General features: G+C 52.9%; 1 protein-coding gene across 3 annotated transcripts in view; it reads right to left on the bottom strand.

Moving 5' to 3' along the window:
- The window catches only part of ACTN1 (actinin alpha 1), a 96,373-nt gene that overhangs the window by 11,852 nt on the left and 65,225 nt on the right, over positions 1-19,296 (bottom strand). For all 3 annotated transcript variants that reach the window (XM_060140545.1, XM_060140554.1, XM_060140564.1), the window contains exons 4-11: positions 18,963-19,049; positions 17,080-17,167; positions 16,469-16,547; positions 12,742-12,823; positions 11,435-11,520; positions 4,940-5,032; positions 3,369-3,599; positions 1,586-1,733 (exon numbers count right to left, since the gene is read on the bottom strand). In XM_060140545.1, the coding sequence (XP_059996528.1) occupies positions 1,586-1,733; positions 3,369-3,599; positions 4,940-5,032; positions 11,435-11,520; positions 12,742-12,823; positions 16,469-16,547; positions 17,080-17,167; positions 18,963-19,049 (894 nt within the window). The remainder of the gene's footprint in view (positions 1-1,585; positions 1,734-3,368; positions 3,600-4,939; positions 5,033-11,434; positions 11,521-12,741; positions 12,824-16,468; positions 16,548-17,079; positions 17,168-18,962; positions 19,050-19,296) is intronic.

Below are 19,296 nucleotides of genomic sequence, written 5' to 3'. Positions count from 1 at the left end.
TGGCAAGCTGTTCCTGGGCTCCGGAGAGGACACGATAGGAGCATGTGGGTGAACAGGTGCAATTTCCACCATCCCCCTTCTACTCCGCACATCCACGCTTGGATAAACAGCTCCGTACATGCACAGTGGAATGTGGGGCAGCAACCTCATATCACTGTATACACAGCTCAGCAAACCCCCTCTGCTGAGTCAGACACGCTCCTATCCCTAACCAAGCCGCGCTACCCCCAAGTGGCCGTCCCTACTCGTCTCCAGCCTAATGTCTGACGATCACAACAGAGCTGGGTGGGGGTGTCTTAGGGCACTGAGCTCCACTGGCCAGTTGGTCTGCCCCAGGGTCTCCAGCTGAAAAGGCTGCATGGCCCTAGGAGATCGGCGGCATGGCCCCCTCTCCAGCCCCAGCCCAGGTTCTGAGGAAGAGACCATTCCAGGTATGATCTTCTCTCTTTGGAGTTAACCTTAGCTGCCAACAAGCAGACATCAGACATGGCCCCAAGAACCTCCAGGTCAGAGTGATGGAGACACACAGGTGCTAAGGCCAGGGCTCCAGGGTACTACAATGGGAGGCCAGAAACAGGAAAAGGGCAGGCATTGGAGGGAAGATATCAAGGGCTACCATTTACTGAGTGTGTTACACGGGCCAGGCACCCGACTAAGCATAAAATGCACTTATGATGTGTAAGCATACAACAACCCCATGAGGAGGTATGCTGAGTTGAATAGTGTCCCCCCAAAACGCATGTCCAACCCAGAACCTCAGAATCTGACCTTATTTGGAAATAGGGTCTTTGCAGATGTAATTAGTTAAGATGAGGTCATACTGGATTAGGGTGGGCCCTAAATCCAATGACTGGTGTCTTTAGTAGGAAACTGAAAGGCAGACTGAGTCACAGAGACCCAGAGAGAAGCAGCCACGTGGTGATGGAGGCAGAGATTGGAGTGATGCTGCCACCAGGCAAGGAACACCGAGGCCTGCCAGCAACCACCAGACGTGGGGAGGAAGCATTGGACAACCTCCCCCTCAGAGCCTCCAGAAGGAGCCAACCCTGATGACAATTCGCTTTAGGACTTCTCGTCTCCTGAATTGTGAGAGAATGCATTTCTGTCCTGTTCAACCACCCAGTTGATGGTAAATTGCAGCCCTAGGAAACTAATCCGGGAGGGTACATCGTCACCTGCATGTCATAGACAAGGAAACAAGACCACTGGTCCAAGTTACACTGCTTCAGGGTGGCAATGTCGGGGTTTGAACCCCAACCTAATTCAGGGAAGAAGAAATCATTATAGTGACAAGAATAATTAACACATATATAGCATTGTACTATGCCGGGAACTCTTTTCCGTGCATCTAATGTATTAAGACATTTAACCCTCATAAACCTATGAGGTTGGTACTATTATTGTCCCCACTTTACAAATGAGAAAACTGAGGCAACCAAAAGGCTGATGAACTTGCCTAATGTCAAGGAACTAGCAAGAGACAAAACAAAACAAATAAAAAACAAGAAAAAAACGAGTTGTGGCTGGTGGTTCAGCATGAAAGCCAGACCCTTGGAGTAGGGGGCAGGGGCTAGGCTGGCCTTACCATCCGTCCAGGCCTCGTGGATGGAGGCCTTCTGCCGGAACTTCTCTGCCAGGTGGTCGAGCCGCTCCAGCCTCCGGATCTCATTCAGCAGCCACTCCTCATAGCCCTTCTCTGCCTGCTCCAGGCAACCCCATGCGTTGTTGATGTCCTGTTAAGGATGGGAGGCACAGGGTCAGCCCACCTGGCCCCCCGAGACCCCAGAGCTGCTCCGTGCCTTCCAGGAGGAGCCTCCTCCCCATCTCAGCCATCCCCGTCCAGCCTGCACGGTGTTTCCCAGGGCTCCCGGGCACCAGGCCTCCTGGACAGAGAGTGGGGCTGCCCAGCTACGGGGTGTTGGGTGTGCAGCTCAGTGGGCAGAAAGCCCAAGGCCCTCTGTGCTCCAGGACTGGCTTCTGACAGGATTCTGAGCAATCACAGAGCTCACAGGGCCAGCCAGGGAGACAGAGCAACAGACTGAACGAGGCAGACAGGTGTGGGAGCCTCCCAGCCTTCCCACATTTCTGGGTCCACTCATGGGCCCCAGCCTCCGGGCCCTGGGCAATAATAGCCTGGAGCCTGTAGGGACCCTGGCCTGGGTGAGCCAGCCAGGAGCTGCCCAGAGATAGTGACAGGTACTGAGCATAAACCCACAGGCCTTCAGACAGGGAGCCACTGCCAGGGCCATCCCCTACAGTTAGCACAAGGGCACCCCTGGGCAGTGATGGCTGACCCAGCTCGAGTGCCACCCAGGTCCCTGCCATGTGGCAGGGGCCACACTGCATCCACCCAGAGGAGGGGCTTTAAAGCACAGAGCACCCTCCAGATAGCAGCAGCTCTGGCCATCTAAAAACTGCTGATTCATCCTGTAAAAGGATGCAGTTTTCCAAACTGCATGTACAACGTCACAGCCTTTTCCCTGTCCCCCAGTCCCCCCAGGATCCTGCTTCCTTTTCCAATGCTGTCTGCATGCTTCTCCCCGTCCCTGCCATTCCTGCCTTATGTGCTCATGTTTCCTCATCAACTCTCCATTGCAAAGGGCAAAAGCTCTACCCTGTTGAATTTTAAATTTTCTTTTACATGTTTCCCTGGCTCATAAAATTTCTCAAGTTCTGCGGAGATGGTAAAGAGGGAAGAATAACAAAAAGTGACATAAATGAAGCAAATTTTATGACATGGAAACCTGGTCACAATATATTGTTGTTGCTTTTAAAGCAGCTTATTAATTAAAATATGCTTTAGGATTCCCTTAAAAATTATATTTACAGAGACTAAAACAATCTCTTTCCCCCCCAACATCTTTTAAGTTGATCCTGGGTAGTAAGATTATGAATAATTTCTATTTTCTGAATTTTGCTCATTTATACCTTTGAAATATCCTACCAAAAAAATTACTTAAGGTAATAAAAATAATTTTTAAGTAAGATTCCATTAAAGTGAAAATTAACCTTATTGCTACTATACCCTGTTTGGTTCAACATGTCAAGAGGGATTTTGTTTGCAAAGATGATTTTTCTGAGGGGTAGGGAGGAAGGTGCTGGGGGCAGATCCAAGTGGATGTTCAGGGGTCTGGAAGGGCAAGTCTGACCCGGAATGGTGAGGAGAGAAGGGGCTCTGTTCCTGGGGAGGGAGGGAACCCCACATGGCTGAGTGTGGGCTGGAGCCTGGGTGGTCACCTGGAAGAGAGAACTGGTCTCTGGAGCAGGTGGGCAGGTCGAGAGCACGCGCCCCCGCCCGGCCCCACTCACGACGCGGCATTTGATGGTGAGCTGGCATGGCTCAGGGTGGGGGCAGCCCGGGCGCTCACCGAGACCATCCTGCCCTCGGAGGGCATGAAGGCGGGCCGGTTGCTGAGCCGCAGCTTGGTCTGCAGCGTGTTGAAGTTGATCTCCAGCTGGCACTTCTCCTGCACCTTGGGCGGCTTGTGCAGGCGCCGGTAGTCTCGGAAGTCCTCCAGCTTCTGCTGCATGGCGTGCATGGTGTTCTCGGGTACCCGGTTCTCCAGCCACGGGATGGTGCGGCGGATCCACTCCAGCAGCTGGAGGTAGCGGGGGAGGATGCTGGGATGGGGGCAAGGACTGGCCTCCCTCTCCTCCTGATGCTGGGGGGGCATCTCTCCTGACGGCACGCTCTTTCCCAACTACCCCCCCAGGCCACTCGGCCGGGTTGCAGGGCATTCCCTCTGAGGATCAAAGGCCTCATGAAGCCTGGCCGCTAGGGTATGTTAACTCACAGTCAGCATCACTCAACCTCCCTGCTCTGCCAAGGGGAGACCTGGGGGCAAGATGGCTCAGCTAAGAGCAGGAGACCCGAGTTCTATTTCTAGGTCTACTACCTGGCTGGGCCTCAGTTTCCTCATCTTATCATGAAGGTGTGAACACTCATTCCCTGAGGCCCCTGCCACCTGACCTTCTAGGATTCTAGAATGTGGGTCCCTGACTCAAAAAGGAAGAGGCTGGCCTCTGGGGCACAGGCAGGGATTGTTTTCCTCGATGAGGTGACGGAAGAGGAGTGGAAGTGATGAGAGGAAAGACGTGATCCCCTGCAGGGTACCAGGCACGTGGCCTGAACTAACTCATCTGAATGATGGCGAGAGCTACGTTGTCATGGGGTTAAGTACTGTGATCCTGCCTCAGGTGGCGGAGGTGGTAACCAAGGCACTGTGAGGTTCTGTGACTTGCCAAGGTGACCAAGGTGGAATGGTAGCACAGGGATTAAACCCAGGCACCTGGGCACCAGAACTTGGGTTGTCACTATGCTGGACGGCAGATCTGATCTACCGAGAGGCTGGGCTGAGCTGTTCAGAGGGCTGAATTCTAAGGAAGAAGCAAGTGGAGCTCTAACCCAAATGCAGCCAATGGCAGAACAGCAGATCCAGTCCTGTCCCCTCCTATCCCCTGGGTGGGCCCAGCTGCTAAGCTAGCCTGAGCCAGCACTGATTTCTCCCCCATTCATATCCTCTCAGAACCGCATACTCCTTTTCTAGTCCAAGCGAAACCCCCAGCACAACAGTACATTCACTGGTCTCAAAAGGCCTCCGAGGTCCCTTAGCACAGCTCTCATTTGTTAAGTGAAAAAAAAAAACAAGACCCAGAGAGGTGAAGGGATTTCCCAGGCTTACTCTCGGTGATAGAAAAAGCCTGGAACTCGGCTCTCCAGAGCCCAGATTGGCCCCGGACCCACCCTCTGCTTTCTGGGAGAGCAGAAGCAGAGCCGAAGCCGCCCTAGGAGGACTGCTGGGGATGAGGGATGACACCCAGCCTGGGACTGTGCCTGGGCACAGATGTGGCGGTACGGGTTCTGGGGCCCCCTCGTCTCTCAGGGCAGGGTGGCGGGGCCTTGCTGGGGCCAGGCCGGGAGAACCCAGAGGGAACCCACATCGCTGGCCAGCTTTTCGTAGTCTTCCATGAGGCGCTCATTCTCCTGGTTGACGGCCAGCACCTTGCAGATGCGATTGGCGGCTGTCTCGGCCTGGCAACAAGACAGAGACGGACACGGTCAGCCTCACGACAGCGGGAGCGCCTGGCACACGCCTGCGGTGACAACGTCTCCCCCCGCCCCTGCAGATCACGCGGTTGGAAGGCACCTCCCGAGACTCTGAATTCACAGGCTCCTCGCCATCCTCTCTGCCAGCCCGGGCCGAGTCCCACAGATCAAGTGAGCCCAGACGGAGACCTTAGCGGCTGAACTGGGGGCCCCTGAAGAAGAGCCTAAGTTTGAGATCCAACAGGTATGTTGGAAAGAAACTAATCCAATGACTGGTAGAATCGAAATACTCAGCTCAGGTGGAGGGGTGAGAAAATCCATGCCCATCCTGGAATTCCAAACTGGAGACCCTGGGACTCCCAAGGCTCAAGGCTTTCAGACTGGCTTTGCCAGCATCTTGGAGATGCAGGAATTCTAATCTGGGAGTCCTAGAATAAGGTGCTGATAAGGAGTGGGGCCTCTCAGGACCCCTGCAGAATCTCTCTAGGCTCCTGGCCCAAAGCCCAAAGAACTTTAAGAGAAGCTGCAGGAATTAAGGATCAACCCAGCACAGGTAGGATGTCCAGAAAGCAGGCACGGGCACCTCTGGGAAAGCTATGCACACACTCCACACCGAGTGCTGGGCCAGCAGACACCCGATGTGGGCCTTGGTGGCAAGAGGAACTAAACAGGACTGAACAGCAATCAGATACAAAAGGCCCAGCAACCCCAGGGGACACTGCTTCTCCCGCTTAGAGGGCACTGTGCACCCGACACCGGCAGGGGCCAGGCGCTCCTAAATCCACTTTGCTCAGGTGATCTTTGAATGCAGTTCTTGTACACATCCTAACCCAGCTGCAAGGGGAGGGGAACTCGAAGCCATTGTGGGGGTCCTGTGATAGGAAGATGGCCTAAGGGTGGCAGCAGATAACGCCAATGAGCAAACAGACAAGCATCCTGGGGCCCTGGAGAAGGGTGACCCTGCAGATGGCAAAGGTTTAAGGGGGAGAAAGATGGGACCTTGCGCCCGGTTGATGAACAAGACAAAACGGGTTTCAACTGCAGCAAGATAAACTGAGGCCAGGCATCAAGAAGTTCCTGAGAATGACGGTGCTTTGACTTGGGAAGGAACAACTGAGAAGATGTAAATGCTTTTTCATTGCAGAACTCTGCAAATAGAACACACGCCCACCCAATCATGTGATGCGTGGGTGACTGCCAGGTGTGTGTGCGAGGGGGCAGGATGAGATCACCATAAAGGTTCTTCCAAGCTCCAAGCGAAGACACTGCACCCTCCAGGGCGAGGTTTCAGGGCGGGTGGGCCTCCAGTGGGAGAGCTGTGGGCGTGGCCAGAGGGCGAGCTGAGAGTCCCAGGTCTCAAGAAACTGAGACAAGCAGTCAATCCTTAGATCCTCACCACTGCGCCCCAACCTAACTCTGTCCTGGAGATGCCAAGGCCACTTCTCACAGGACCATCAGGAACTCCTGACGGATCGTCCTTCCTCTAAGGAACCAACAAGCAACCGTGGGGGATCCCAAGAGGCCACAAGGAGAGAAATTCCTTCCTGGAGCCCGTCCCAGAAGATGTGGGGCCCCGGAACGAACAGGGTCATGGGAACTGGGCTGATGTCCCCATGAAGCTGCCCCAGGAATCTGCCTGGAGTCACCGGGGCCACGTCCCTTGGAGGCTGGGGAGGGGACCCGGGGGAGGCCAGGGCTCTCCCGTGTGCTGACATGTATGTAAGACTGTGGGGTGGCTGCAAAGCCCCCAGCCCAACGTGCTGACCGAGCAAGTAAGGATCACAGGTAGCCCCTAATCGGCGGCGAGACACAGCTGCCACTGTGATGGCGAATGGATCAAGCCCACCTTCAGCATGTTCTCCTGAGTCATCCTGAGATCCTGGGCTCAGAGGCCACAAGCTTTGATTTGTGTGTCAATTTGTGAACTTGGTGGACTGAGGCCTGTGCTCATGGGATTCTGGAAGGCACGTCCCGCGGGCCTTAAGGGCCTTGGCCGTCCCTCAGAGGCCCCAGGGTCAGAGGGGACTCCTTTTGGATGAAGTCTAGGGGAGTTCCCGGGTGGGCCTCCCGGGGACTTTTTATAAATATCATCAAATGGGCTGAGAAAATATTTTATAGAAACAGGCCAAAGGACGACTTCCAAGTGCCAAAGGAAAAGATTACGAGAAATTTGTGTTGACCCTTCCATGGTTTGTTTTTTATGACCCACTTTAAGGTGTATTGTTATACACTGTAATACAAAACAATGTGCTTAGTTTTATATTAGTTATTTGTTTCTAAGTTACGGATTATTAGCCCTGGAGCGCTTAGCTATCCTCAAATGAAACCCTCAGCTATTCCAGGCCAAACTGCCACTCTACTGATCAGCATCAAATTAGCTGGTGCAGGTACAGTCTGGAGAGGAAGCAGCCTCCATGCCGGTGACATCCAACAGCCACATGAGGCCAAATGACGCGCCATGGCGCTGCCACCCACCACCTACAGTCATGCGAGTGCCACGAAGATCTCATCTGTGACATTTTTCGTCAAAAATTTCCCAAATCTAGCTAGAATTTCCTTCCTCCCACAGCTTCCCACTGCCTAGTCTTTCTCCATGTCCCAAGTCAGCTCCCTGCCCTGGTGTCCCTGCCAGCGAGGCCCCCAGACACAAGGGAGCCAACCCTGCGGCGCTCAGCCCTGACCCCAGCGACCGACTCTGGCTTTGCCCCCAGTCCTCACTCCAGGGAGCGGGACGGACGTGCTCTCCTCTGGAGGCTGCACCGTCACACCATGGAGCATCGCACAAGCTGTGACCACCTTCCTCCACCTTCCCTGAGCCTTTCAGTTGCAGATCCCCACCACTCAACCCTTAAGAGCCTCAGGCTCCAGTGTCTCCTGCTCGAGAAGCCTCCACACCCCGCAGCCCCGCAGCGCCCCTCCCCTGCTCAGCTCTGCCGCAGAGCAGGGATTAGGCCACAGCATCACGAGCTTGTTTATTAAGAGCTTTCCCGGATGGACCATGAATCCCTTGAGGGCAGGAACAGGGTTTCTTTCCCTTAGAAGATTCACAACCAGCTGGCGACAAATGAAAGGCTGTGAACAGCATCATCTACTCCTAAAAGCATCCAGAACCCCCTACAGCAAGTCCGGTTCGTGCCCCAAAAGGCTGTTTCTCAGAAACAGTTCCCAATAGGCCATGAACGTTAAAGCAACAAACTACACAAACAAACGCTGGTTGCCACAAGCCATTATAAACCCCTCCAGGGGAAGAGGAGGGGAGAGGAAAGCTGAGAAAGAATGAGAACCAAAACCAACGCGTCAGACAGGAGTTGGTCCTCGTCTGACTAGGCACGTCCATCACACACGCTGGCATCCGTACAAGTGCAGTACCCACACAGCACACAAACACGTGTACACCTGCACGCACGCATGTATTAGACTCGGCTGTCTTTCTAGTTCCACCGCCCAAGGCTTGATAAGAGAAAGACAGTGAAGAGGATGCAGGGCACTGGGCGTGGGTTTCAAGGACACTTTCCCCCACTGGCTCCAGACACGGAGACAGTCAAGACAAGAAGAGTCTATGAGTCTGAAAGACTCCTCCTTCTTCCACGGGAGAGGGGCAAGATTCCCCTCCCACCAGCCTGCTGAGCTGTAAGCAGTTGCCTGACTCCTTCGAAGTGGGATGGGAGGGGCAGCTCTGGGTGAGGCTCCTGACCCAGGACGTGAGAGGAACACACCGCCACCCCCACCCCCCCACCCCATCCCCCCAGCTGGTGACCTTGTCCTCATGTATGGACAAAAGGAGCATGAAATGATTGCAACAAGGATGAGTGAGAGGGAATAGGGCATGGGGGGAGATGGTATGAGATTTGGGAGGGAGAAAAGCAGGCTGCTTCACACACACGCACGCACGCGCACATACACACACACACACACTCCCTTCCGAGCATCACCAGCCAGGACACAGGGAAGGCTTCAGAGACAGGGAAGGCCAGTGTCAACGGGCATGAAGCCCAGGAGAGAACCCTGCAGGAGCAGGGGAGGAGGAAGGAGAGCTGGAAAGAGGGGAAAGACCACGGCCGAGAGCTCAGCCTAGCCCTGGGTGCAGGCAAGACTCTGTGCGGTTCTCAGGGCTAGAGGCCCAGTGAGGCAAGTAGATAGATGGTGCGCACATCCTGCCTAAAAGGTGGGGTATAAGAGGGGCCAGAAGAAGCTGACAAGAAAGAGCAGCAGCAGAGGTGGGAAAAAGAGAAAGAAGCAGCAAGAGGCAGGCCAGAGAAGAGGCTGAAAAGGGCTGGGCCTCCTGGGGAGGCTGGGACACCAGGATGGGGAGCCTCCAGGCGGGGCTGTTTCCTGTCAGGCAGTACCCATGAGGCCTGGAAGGAAAGTGAGGAAGGTCTTGGGTGCCCATCCAGGCAGGGCATGGGGCACCTCTATTGCAAAACTGTCATACTTATTCTGTTAGGAGACATTTTTACTGCCATTTGCAAGATTATTTTTGTAAAAAATATTCAAATCTTCATGGTCGATGGTGCACACAGGGCACCCCTGGGTAGTATGCAACCTGCACCACTGTCCCTGGCAGGCCTGGTTGGGAAGGACTCAGGCAGGACTCTGAGCCTCTGGACTGGACACCGGGGGGAAGGCAGAAGACTTCGCCCTGCCCTGGCTGCTGGGTAATGTGAGAGGGTAGCCTTGCTTAAGTAGATGGAGGGAGAGAGAGAGACGTGAGGAGGTGCTGGATATTTAAGAGAATAGGCGGGAAGGAGAGCCAAGAACTGTGCCGCCTGGGATAAGGGCTCTCAGCTCAGTCCAGGGGAGGAGCTGAGACCGCAAGCTTCTTTCCCGTTTGTGGCACCTATTATGCCAGCGTGTAGGGACAGAGATGCAGGCCATCCAGAGGCTGGCGTTCTCAGGCATCTTTAAGTGTCCTGGCCAAAGCTCAGAGAGCATCTTGCCCTCCTACAAGGGGCTGGGGTTGCGGTAAGGGGAGGGGGGCTTTTCTAATCCCGCCTTTCATTCCAGGGGCTGCAGTTCCAAGGGGCTGTGGCTGGAGTATCCAGGGCGGATGGAAGAGATGGGCAAAAGGGCGCTGGGAGAGAGGGCGAGGCAGAGGGAGAGCTCACCTTCTGCGCACCGAGAAGGCGTGGCAGTGACATGAAACATTAGGTCACATGGCCTTCCCATCCGGCCTTAGCGTGCCTACACATCTGCACAGAGAAGGAGAAGAGGTTGAGAGAAGAAAGTAGGCAGCAGCGGCGCAGAACAAACCCAAACAGCCATGGTGGACAGAGCACGCAAGACAGACGGACAATGAGGGAATGGGCAGAAAGAGAAAATGAGATGATGGGAGGAGAAAGGGGCTGGGGTGGGAGAGAGATAGGGAAGAGGTGGGGAAAAAGGGGTGGGGAGGGGGGGGCTGGGGAAGGCTGGGCAGAGGGTTGGGGAGGCGGGAGCATCGCCCCATCATGCATTTCAAAACAGGCCACTCAGACTCCATGCAGAGGGTGGGAAATTTGCCTGAGTATGTGGCAGCTCCAAGGCCCAGAGCTGCGAGGGCCAAGCCTGTGGTTTGTCGTCATAGCGACCTGGATGTTGTGCTTCTAGGGTCCTGCCTGTGAGGGGACCTGGGGGAGGGGCGCCTGCCACCCGAGCTAAGCCTGCTAATGAAAATATTCAAATCTTCAGTGTCTGCAGTGTGAATGATGCCTTTGTGGAGTGCAGAACCTGCACAACTGGACTTTAACCTCAGGCCTCCCTGGGCAAACCTGGGTCAGGACACGTGAAGTGTTCACCGCGGCCCACCCTTTCCCATCGTCTCCCCAAGGGGTTGTGCAGAATGACCCCGCACGGGGGCCCCAAGCAAGATATAGAAGGCACCAAGGCCCAACAGGGCTGTGGACAGATTTGCTAAACCACGCCTGTGAGCGGGAGAAAGGCGGGGGCTTCGTGACGCCTCTGCAGAACAGGTCGGTGAAGACAGGCGGCGCCTCCCCAGATCTGCCTCTGTAAGGGACGCCTGCTGCTCTGTTAAAGTTATAGCCTCAACAGCGGTGGGCACAGAGGGGCTGCTGCCCACAGCGCTTCCAGACCTCCAGAACCACCCCTGGCTGATCTCACCCATGCCGCCCTTCCTGCTGAAGCCCGCCATCTGGGTCCCAGAAGGTGAGCGCTTTCCCAGTGTTCTCCGAGGCAGTAGAGGAAGATGAGAGAAAGCAGAGGGGCGGGTGGGAGAGGAGTTGAGCAAGAATAACATGCCACGTTGGCACCGGGGGCTGCCGCTACCGAAGAGACAGACCATCGGACCCTGTCGACAAGGAGAGGTGGGGAGAGGAGGGGCGGGAGGGCATGGCTTGGGGTCTGGCATGAGGTGTGCTGGGCAAGGAAGGAGCAGGGGGCCCTGGGTACCTTCTGGGCTCCAGAGAAGGCGTGGTAGAAGCTGGACACGTAAGTCATGATGGCTTTCTCATCCGGGCGGGCTGTTCCGACGATGTCTGTCAAGAAAAATCTGGAGTTAAAGCCAGCTGGTGAACACATGATACGCTTCCTGATGTGATGGGGAAAGCAGCTCTCAGAACCACCAAGTCTTCTTGCCAAGACGCTGAGCCTGCATCTAACCAGCCATCTGGCATCAGCTTCCACTTACGGGAATGCGAGAGGTAGAGGAAGGAGTGAAATGGTACCCGAGGAAGGAAACAGACAAACCAGAGTAAGGGGTACTCGGGACAGCTGGTCTGGGTTCTACAACAAGTTCAGTGCCAGGAACGAAAGGGGTCGGAGGGAAGAGAAAAGTGCGACAAATTAGAAAAGACACAAGAAATAGAACAACGAAATGCCACGTGCAGACTCTGCATCTGGATCAAAACAAAGCAACTAAAAAGAAATAATGGGGAAATTCGATTCTGAACCAGGCAGATGTATCAAGAATTATTGTCAATTTGCTTGGTGTGAAAATTATTTTATGATTGCATAAGAAAATATTGCTATTTTTAAGGTATGTAATCTGAAGTATGTAGTAGTGAGATGCTGTGATGTCTGAGACTTGCTTTAAAATATTTCAACAAAGAAAACAAAAGCGAAAAAAAAAGGAAGCGTGACAAAACCTCAGTAACTGTTCTATCTGGATGGTGGGTACATGGAAGCTAATTATATTATTCTCCCTGCTTTTGCATGTTTGAAATTGGCCTTACAACTTGACAGACATTGTCACGAACTATCATATCTTCCATCTATTCTCCTAAGGGCCCATCCATCTTTCCAAAAAGTCATTTGTATTTCCACAAGTGCCCTCTCTCCCACTCCCTTTCCCCTGTGAAGTCAGGTACGTACATAGACCCCGACCTCAAGTCACCCCTTTGAGTTACTCATCACTGCAAGCTCCCATGTGTGTCCATGATGCACATGATAATAAACTTTTTTTTCCCTCCCCTACAACCACAAAGGACCACTGCACTCCACCCCAGCACCCACTACCCCGACTCCAAGGCCAAGCTGAGGACCATGCTCGGGCCGCCCTTTTCGACACCAGCTACCACTTCTCCCTCCAAACCTCAGGGAATCTGTCTGTGGAATCCCTGAGAAACAACTGACCCCCTGGCTCCCCAGATGAAGACCAAGGCTTCTCCCTTCTGGACTCAGGTGCGGGGCCCGCCCTTCCTGGCCGCTGGCCACAGCCGGGAGAAGAGCCGAAGGCCCAGAAGGAAAGCGCCTTTCACCTTCTGCATCCAACATCTTGGGGATGTCCAGGTATTTCTCCGCCACATCGAAGGCCGTGTTCAGGTTTGTAAGTGGGTCGTCCTAGGGGGAGAAGAAGAAGAAGGCGGGTGAGAGGCACAAGAAGTCTCTGGCTACCCCCATCTCGATGATCACCAAGATTGGGGGCGGGGGGACGGCCACATGCCGCGGAGCAACAGAGAGCGCCACAACTACTGAACCTGTGCTCTACAGCCCGCGAGCCACAACTGCTGAGCCTGAGTGCTGCAACTACTGAAGCCCGCGCGCCTAGAGCCCGTGCTCCAGAGCAAGAGAAGCCACCACAGTGAGATGCCCAAGCACTGCAACAAAGAGTAGCCCCTGCTTGCCTCAACTAGAGAAGAGAAAGGAAAGGAAAAAGGAAAAAGGAAAGGAAAAAGGAAAGGAAAAAGGAAAAAGGAAAGGAAAAAGGAAAGGAAAGGAAAAAGGAAAGGAAAAAGGAAAGGAAAAAGGAAAGGGAAGGAAAGGAAAGGAAAGGAAAGGAAAGGAAAGGAGGAAGGAAGGAAGGAAGGAAGGAAGGAAAGAAGGAAGGAAAGAAAGAAAGAAAGAAAGAAAGAAAGAAATGCAAGCTAAGACCAGGCACTGGCCTGGGAGCCATCAGTCTTGGCTTCTGGTTTCAGCTCCACCACCAGCCAGCTAGCTGGACTGGTAAGTAACCTAACCTCAGTCTCCCCGCCTGTTACTCAAGAGTTGGCCTAGGAGTCTCAAGCCCCTTTGGCACTCATAGTCCATGAAATCTGGGGTTCCTTCAAACAGCTACAGTCTTCTGACTATATTCTGGCTCTGCTATCTTCTCAAGAAAACTTATTGGGGATCGGTGAGGAGGTGGAGTAATCGGAACCCTCGTGCACTGTTGGTGGGATTGTAAAATGGTGCAGCTGCTGTGGAAAACAGTATGGAGGTTCCTCAAAAAGTTAAACAAAGAACTACTATATGACTCAGCAATTCCACTCCTGGGTCTATACCCCAAAGGATTGAAAGCAGGGACTCAAATAATTTGTACACCCACATTCACAGCAGCATTATACACAATAGCCAAAAGGTGGAAATAACTCAAACGTCCACTGACAGATAAATAGATATGGAATATTATTCTGCCGTAAAAAGAAAAGAGATCCTGAGACGGGCATACTACAACATAGACAACCTGGAAAACATTATGCTAAGTGAACTAAGTCAGACTCAAAGGGACAAATATTATATGATGCCACTTATATAGGCACCTACAAGAGTGGTCAAATTCAGATACAGAAAGTAGAGTGCCAGGGACTGGCGGAAGGGGGAGTGGAGAATGATGGCTTAAAGGGTTCAGAATTTTAGTCTTGCAAGATGAAGAGTTCTGGAGTTGGGTGGTGGTGACGGGTGCACACCGGTGTGAATGTACTTAATGCCACTGAACTGTGCACTTAAAAATGGTTCAAGTGGTACTTTAAAAATTATGTATATTTTACCAAATAAAAAAAAAATTTTAATGTGGAAAAAAACCCATAACTTAGTCGGGGGAGTTCCTCGCTGGACCTCCCACTCGATTCTTGGTTCCCAGACTAACCCAAAGCAAATGGCTTTGTCAGCCTACCACTCAGCTTCCGCGTTTGCCAAGGTGAGAGTCACAGGGTACAAAAGGATAAATCCATTCATCTGGGACGTGTTCAGGAAGAAACTGCTCAAAATAGAGAAGGTGGGGTCCTTCTGGGAAAGTCTCTGACAGCTTCCAGAATAATAAAAAACCACTGTCAAGCAGCAACAGTCATTTCCGTCCAGGCCCTCGGCCATCCTCAGGCCCCGGGTGCACACCCACCTGCCCCCCTCGATTCCCAGGGACCGCCAGGCCCCCCACGCCCACCTAGAGCGGGTGCCGGAAGGAAGTGCTTCCTGGTCACAGCCCTTGGCTCTCCCCTGTTCCCAAGCACCAGAGGCTCTGGCAACCTCTGTGCTTTCTGGAAAGAATCCATGGTTCAGTGGGAACAGGTCTGTGCTGTTTCTGGATTGTACTGTTGCTACTGAATTAAAGAGAAGGGGAGACAGACACAGAGAGACAGGGAGAAATGAAAAGACAAAGAGAGGGACAGAGGGTGGGGAGAGGCTGGCCGGGAATGAGACAAAGGCCCCTGGACTCTCACCTCCCAAAAGGCTGAGGCTCCTGGAGTCGGGGGGTGGGGCGGGGGCCGAGACTGAAAAGCCACAGTCAGCACGGACCCCACTTTATATGGGGGTGAGGAACAGCTGTGCACTGGCTGGCTGCTGCCCACCCCGGCCCCCCAAGCAGGGACACAGGCACGTGCACACCTGTCACCACAGGGCATCGGCTGACCGCTAGGGTGGTACGTGATGATGATACCTTTAAAGAAAGTCTCCGCCTCTAGGATTCCCCCACCTTGGCCCCTGTCTGGTTTGGCCACACAGCTTTCAGGTGGGTCGGGGGGTTCTCAAATCGATTTTTTTTCTCTTTGCAAAGTGGCTGAGTTAGAGGGCTGGGACCCCCCCCATCCCCCAAGAGGTCAGCTGGACCCTCGTCCACATACACCTGGATACCGCCACGCACAGGGCCAGGCAGCGGGGCTCTCTCCTTCGGCAGGTGGGCAGAGGCCCAGCCTCAAGTTTCAGGCCCAGCTTGGGGTTTCTGGAGGGGATAGAAAACTACTCCTTTCCTCCCTCACAAATCCTTTTTGGCGGTTCACCCCACCACACCCCAAAAGGAGGTTCCGATGCCACAGAGCTGCTGCTGCACCAGCAACATGAAGCCTTGCTTGGCCACTGGGGGCAGAGGCAAGGTGGGGGACTTCACTGAACACTGAGCTCTCCAAGTATCAAGGTCAAGGAGACAAATACCAGAACGGTCATTCCTAGAAGCCCTTTGCCAAGAGATTCAAGGACCAACAGGTGACATTCCAACCCGAGCTCCAGACCATATACCGGGGGCATGAGGAGGGCTCCACGGGTGGCCTCTGCCAGGATGTCTGCACCACAGGGCCTCCTGGTGCTGGGATGGGCTGAGACGGAGGATGCCGAGTACAGTCACGGTGTCCCAGACAGACCTCTCCCAGGTCAGGCCAGCAGCTTTAACCAGCCCGGACACTAAGAACCATCACGAGGCTAGACACACAGCTCCCACCTCCCGGTCTGTTCCTCGACATCCTGTGGCTCAAGAAAAGCCCCAGCAACTTCACTCCGAAAGCACAGATGAATCAAGCAGCCCTAAAATCCCCAGCCAAACGTCAGCGATGGGGGAAAGCAAGTCATGGCGGGAAGCTGCCCAGGACTGTAGAGCAAGCCTCGGACAAGGCTGGGACAGATGTCTCTAAAAGTACACAATATCTTAAATTACGGAAATAATATATGCACCTTGCACAACCCAGAAAAACAGAAGGGGAAAAGGCCACTTGGTATCCCTTCATCCTAACAATTGCTTTGGTGGTTCTGATAGTTTTCCTGGCAGGCTGGGCACGTCAGCAAGTACCTACGTGCTATGCACATACGTACTCAAGCAGCCCTGATAGAGGAGATGTTTTACTCTTACTTCTAGAAGGGTTGTCTCCTCAGCTCGTCTAAGGAGACTGACACCCCTTCACACTGGGCCATGGGCTCTCAGAACAGGGGGCCCAGTCCTGCCCATCCCCCACCCACCCAAGGGGGACCAGTTGGTAGGAGCTGCTGGGGGAGGGGACAGGAGAGTCAGGTGAGCACACGTACCTTCCGCAGCTTCCCGTAGTCAATCAGCTCAGGCCGGTGTCGGTGAATCAAGGCACAGAAGCCGAGGCCGTCCTTCCAGCTACCCGGGGGAGAGAAGGGGGGGCAAGCTGGTGAGTCGGGCCAAGCAGTAGGGGCAAAGCGCTAAGCAGGGGTCTTCTTTTTTCCAGAGATGAGTACATAACCCTTCAGAGCAGGAGCTGGGAGAAGATACCGTGGGAAGGAACTGTCTTCCTGCCACGATCCCAGGCACTGGGGTACAACACTGTGGGGCTTGGTAAGTTGAGACACACCTGCCACATCCAACCCTACCCGCCCCCAAGGTCCAGGGCCCTCGTCTGCTCTGTTCCAGAGCTCAGGCTAGAACTTCCCAGACACGCTCCTTGGGGGTCTCCAAGGGCATCAACCAAAGGTGTATCAGGCAGTAGCTAGGAGGGACAGGGCTCCTCTCCAGGAGGAAGGGGGCATCAAACGGCGACACTCCCTTCCCAGAAAAGCGACTTCTTCCCCAAGTGTCTTTGTTCTGTTCTAGAGCTAAGACTGACCCAGCCAACGGGGTCCTTGGGGGAAGCAGCCCAGGTTCTGCAAGGGTCCCTCAGACCCCAGCCACTCACCTTATGTGGAAGTTCTGGATGTTGACGTTTTTGTAAGGGGCTGTCTTTCTCTGACACCACAAGAGCAGCCCTTCCTTCGCTGAAGTCTCTGTGGGGAAGGGAATGACGGGCAGAGAGGTCAATGGCTGGCTTGGTGGAGGGAGGGGCGTGGGCTAATGGAGGTCCCACCGTGACCACAGGGTCCATGCTCTTTCACACAGGGGGTCCACACAAAGACCCCTAGATTTCAACCCTGCTGCTACCAGGCCAAAAATCTACTTCCTTGACAAAGTTTGAGAACTTATTTGAGAAACATAGAAGTAAGCTAGGAAGCGTTTCATAACTGGCCACCTTACACATTTAAATACTGAGAAAATGGCTTTTCAAACTTTCAGAATATCTCCCCGTCACTCCCTTTTATGCAAAGAAATGGCAACAATACAAAATAAGCTGGCAACTTATGTCAGGTGGCCACTTTGGGGAGGAAGGTTTGATTGGTCTGTGAAATCTGAAATTCATGAATCTTCAGATAGGGGCCCCATGTACCCTGTGGAGGGCACACAGCCATGTGGGAAGAAAGCATTAGGACTTCCGGTTGCATTTAGTGTTCATCTAAAAAAAAAAAAAGGTTTCCTTATATTTAATGCATGGATCAACACTGTTGCTGTGTGTAAAGCAGACATGTATCAGTAAGATAGGGCAGGTATCTAAGAGGACCCCAGAAGCTCCCAGCCCAGGAGGGCTGCAAACTGCACCGCCCCCATGTGTTCATGGCTATGAATTGCAGGTTATAGTACTCAGTAAAGTGGGTTTGTGGATGATCTCATTTACTTTTGATTCACAAAATGGACTTTAAAATGATGTTAAACAATTCCTGCAAAGATAATATAATAATTCAAGCACAAGAAAACGATTAAAAAATCAGCAAAGCTAACGCTTCTGCTTTTAGTTCAAGCTCTTTGTCAGTCACATTACAAGATGAAAAAACGATTTAATCAGAACTGACAAGATGTCTACCCAAAAGAATAAACTCATCAAGAAAGCTATTTGAAAACCAGATTTATATCTATTATCACTAACAAGCACCATGCCCTAAGTGACTCCTGAGGGTATCTTTTTAACCACTTCAGCCCTAAATACCAGGTATCTATAAACCAAACTTAGAATTTCACATTGCTGTATCACCAAGTGTCAAACCAAGATTTCTATAACAAAGCAATTTAATCCACATTGTTCTCATTAAAAATTATTTTGAACAAAAATCTTTTCAAGATTTGATTTCTAGGCCATTAAAATGAATTAAAAATATTTTTAAAATATCTCCACCTCATCTTTAAAAAATTTGGTTTGGTGTGTTTTATAATATGCATAGAAATACATGCATATAATTTAGTGCAAAATAAATACACACGTATCAGACATAAAGCTCAAAAACTGCTGGAGTGTGAAATCAAAAGTTTAGAGAGATCACTGCCCCAGACCATGGTGGTCCCTTGCAGATCTACAAGGTGGCCACCAGAGGGTGCTACGGGAGCAAAGTGGAGGACCTGGTGGCCGCTCACCCTCCTGTCACTCCCTCCTGACTGCTATTCCCCTACCCTTTCAGATTTAACAACCCAAGAGCCAAGTGGGGTGTCTCCAATACACTTCCCCACAGCAACCTTGGGCTTTCTAAGTGAGGGGTTTCTCTGGGGCCAACACATCTATGGGGACCAGCACTCCAAACAGTTCTTACTTCCCTGTAGACTAGGAGAGCGCACAGATGCCAGCGATGGGTAAGCGGCCCAGGATGTGGCCCATGATCAAGGCCCTGTTGCCCCGGGGATCAGGGAGGAAGACGTGATGGTGAAGGCACGGGAGAGGTGGAAGCCTGGGCATGGCATGGAACAGAGCAGACGACCTACCTTCCACGGAGATGTCCTGGATGGCAAAGCGGAGGATGATGGTCCAGATCATGCCCAGGGTCATTTTCACATTCCCATCCACGATTTCTACAGACACAGCAGTAGGACACATTAAGAAGGGTCTCAGCAGGAACAGAGTCCACACTCCCTGAGTGCCCATGTCACTCCGTGAGCCACTTAGGAAGTCAATGACCACAAACTCCACTTCTAGAGGGAAGTCTAAAAATTAGTGCAATTACATGTCACAGGTGTCAGGAAGGAAGTCTACTTGGGGGCGTCTTGGGGGCACCAGGAGAGTGGTCAATTCGACTGGGTACAACAGGAAAGGCAACAG

This window comes from Lagenorhynchus albirostris, chromosome 1, assembly GCF_949774975.1.
Source record: "Lagenorhynchus albirostris chromosome 1, mLagAlb1.1, whole genome shotgun sequence".
NCBI lineage: Eukaryota > Metazoa > Chordata > Mammalia > Artiodactyla > Delphinidae > Lagenorhynchus > Lagenorhynchus albirostris.
The sequence above is the reverse complement of the archived record's forward strand: the minus strand, read 5'-3'. Positions and strand labels throughout refer to the sequence as shown.